The 2507-nt window shown below is 39.7% G+C and overlaps 1 protein-coding gene across 1 annotated transcript in view; it reads right to left on the reverse strand.

Moving 5' to 3' along the window:
• shank1 (SH3 and multiple ankyrin repeat domains 1) overlaps positions 1 to 2507 on the reverse strand; it is a 103730-nt gene that overhangs the window by 51882 nt on the left and 49341 nt on the right. Inside the window, exons 10-12 of the mRNA XM_037689217.1 lie at positions 1829 to 1895; positions 1539 to 1708; positions 474 to 595 (exon numbers count right to left, since the gene is read on the reverse strand). Of these exons, the coding sequence (XP_037545145.1) occupies positions 474 to 595; positions 1539 to 1708; positions 1829 to 1895 (359 nt within the window). The remainder of the gene's footprint in view (positions 1 to 473; positions 596 to 1538; positions 1709 to 1828; positions 1896 to 2507) is intronic.

Below are 2507 nucleotides of genomic sequence, written 5' to 3' on the forward strand. Positions count from 1 at the left end.
AAAGTTTAAGTTCTTTTTGTCTTCAGAAAAATGCTTCAAGTAATATTTAACAAAAAAATGTTCAAAACTGTTTCTTTTTGATAAAGAGCTGCACATTTTAAAAATATAATGTTACAACCCTTCAAGTTTTATTTTCCACCTTCGGAACTACAAAATAACGGTAAAATGGTAATTTGCCACCATCCTGCTGGATTAGTGATGCTGTACGAGCTTCTATGAAATGCTAACACACTTTTCTGGAATCTGAAAATAATGATTATATTTTGTGTTTGATTCATGTAGAAATTTGCTTTAATGTCTTTATGATTTTTTAAGACAATCTGATTTCAGTTTTGGATAAATTTTTGACCTTAAAACGTTTGAGGATCATTTAAAGATTAACAGAAGAAAACTTTTAAGCTACAAGTAAATATTCTAATGTATTTTCTAAAGCAGAACTAAAGGTTTTGTGTTCTCAGCCCCCCGGGACTCACCCCTGTCTGCGGCTCTGTCTGCTCCGGTCCTCCTTGTCTCCAATCCTGCCCCGAGACGGGGACCGTGTCCTGGCTCCTCTGGGACTGCTGGAGCTCCTCAGGGTTCCTGTATGTTTATATCCCTGAAACAGAGATCAAGCAGCTGATAAAATAAAGTGACTACGTGTGATTTTAAACTTCTGCAGCTTCATGAAGTGGTTTGTTCTGAACGTTGATTAAAGTTGGAGTCATTTTGGAGGTTTTTTTGTTTTTCTCTTCCGTTAAAACTTCCCGAAACGTTCCTGAACGGAGCTGCGTGAAGTTTCCCACACGGATACCATATTTTTTGGCCTTTAATTCGTAGTTTTTTGCATAATTTACATGCCGTGCGATTTATTTATGGATTTTTTTTCCCCATATCTATAAAACAATTTTGGCTGAGATATGACGTTTTCATTCATTCTGACTGAAAATATTGAAGACTACCATTTTCAGCCGCTGGATGGCACTCGAGAGATATGGCATGCCATTGTGTCATGTAATAGGTACTGCGCCGCCTCGGTGAAATGCAGCTGATTTGACCAATGAAGTGCATTTATTAAATAAAAGTTCAACGGAGACACACCTTTACTATAAAGTTGAGCAAACAAATAATTGTTTTAGGTGCTTATCTTGTTAAATTTCAAAGAAATGTGCAGCGTTCCTCCTTCCTGATTTCTTCCCTCAGAGCACGCTCCCGGAGCACCGAGGCAGCGATTACTTTTGAAATGCAGCTGATTTGACCGTTAAAGTCCTTTTATTAAGCAAAAGTTAGACTGAGACACACCTTTGCTATAATTTGGAGCACACAACTGTTTTTAAGTGTTTATCTTGTTAAATTCTTGTTAAAGTCCTCCAGCGCACACTTCCGCGGCCGTCATTTGGCAGCCAGTCGATTTTTGGCACAACACCGGCCCACGTTTCCAGGTTGTCAGCGGTGACGCATAATTGATGCGACGCATGCGGCGAAGCAACATGTTTATGGATTTTTTCCACTTTTTAGACATATTCGGACTGATGTGACCTATAGGGCGGAAAATACGGTACCTGCACAGAAACGATGTTGGTGGTTGGAGCGTTGGGCGCAGCCATCCAGTCCGGCAGGTTCATGCTGCTGTCACTGTTGGCCCGGAGGAAAGGGTGAGGATGGGGGACTGCCAAGGACCGGGTGCTCTCCCTCCTCTGGGGGGCGTACTTTGGAGACTCCACGAATGAAACTCATTGGGAGGAGAAGAGGATTTCCCACAGTTTGATTCATCTTAAATGCTGCTGCAAATCTTTTAAATCTAACAAACATCCATATCATAGGAGTAATTATTAGGATGTACAGCACTTACCCACATCTGTGTCTCTGTGGTTTTTGATAATTTCTCCCAGTTCAAAATGGCCGGACATAACTGCAACCTAAATACAAAAACAATCAAGAAAAAACATCTAAAAAAGTTTATTTATGTTCAGAAAAGATGCTGCTCACAGAAAAGGCTAAATTTTTAAACACAGTTCAAACATGATTTTTATGGTTTACTTTATTAAAAACAGATTCTATTTATAAGAAGGAACAATTGAAACATTTTTAGAGTTCTGCAATAATCTATTATTTGTTGTGAAATTCAAACTGGACCAAAGAGCTAGCCCATTTAACAAAAAGTAGAGGAGAAACATTGGTTAAAGAAAATAATGCTAAAGAACAAGAAGACGTAGGCTTCACCTCAACACAGAAAATCATTCTCTGACAGTTGGGATTCACAAAAACACTCAAACACTTTAATTTTATGTTTAATATTTATTCTTCTTCCAGCTTTCCCTCTTCAGGGGTCTCCACAGTGAGTCATCCTCCTCCATCTCTGTCCTCTGCATCCTCTGTCCTCACTCCAACTACCTCCATGTCCTCTCTAACTGCATCCATACATATCCTCTGTCTTTTTCCTGGAAGCTGCATTTCTAACATCCTTCTACTAATATACCCACTGTCCCTCCTCTGGACATGTCCAAACCACCGTCCCTCCTCTGGACATG

This window comes from Nematolebias whitei, chromosome 15 (assembly GCF_014905685.2).
Source record: "Nematolebias whitei isolate Nwh7 chromosome 15, NemWhi1, whole genome shotgun sequence".
NCBI lineage: Eukaryota > Metazoa > Chordata > Actinopteri > Cyprinodontiformes > Rivulidae > Nematolebias > Nematolebias whitei.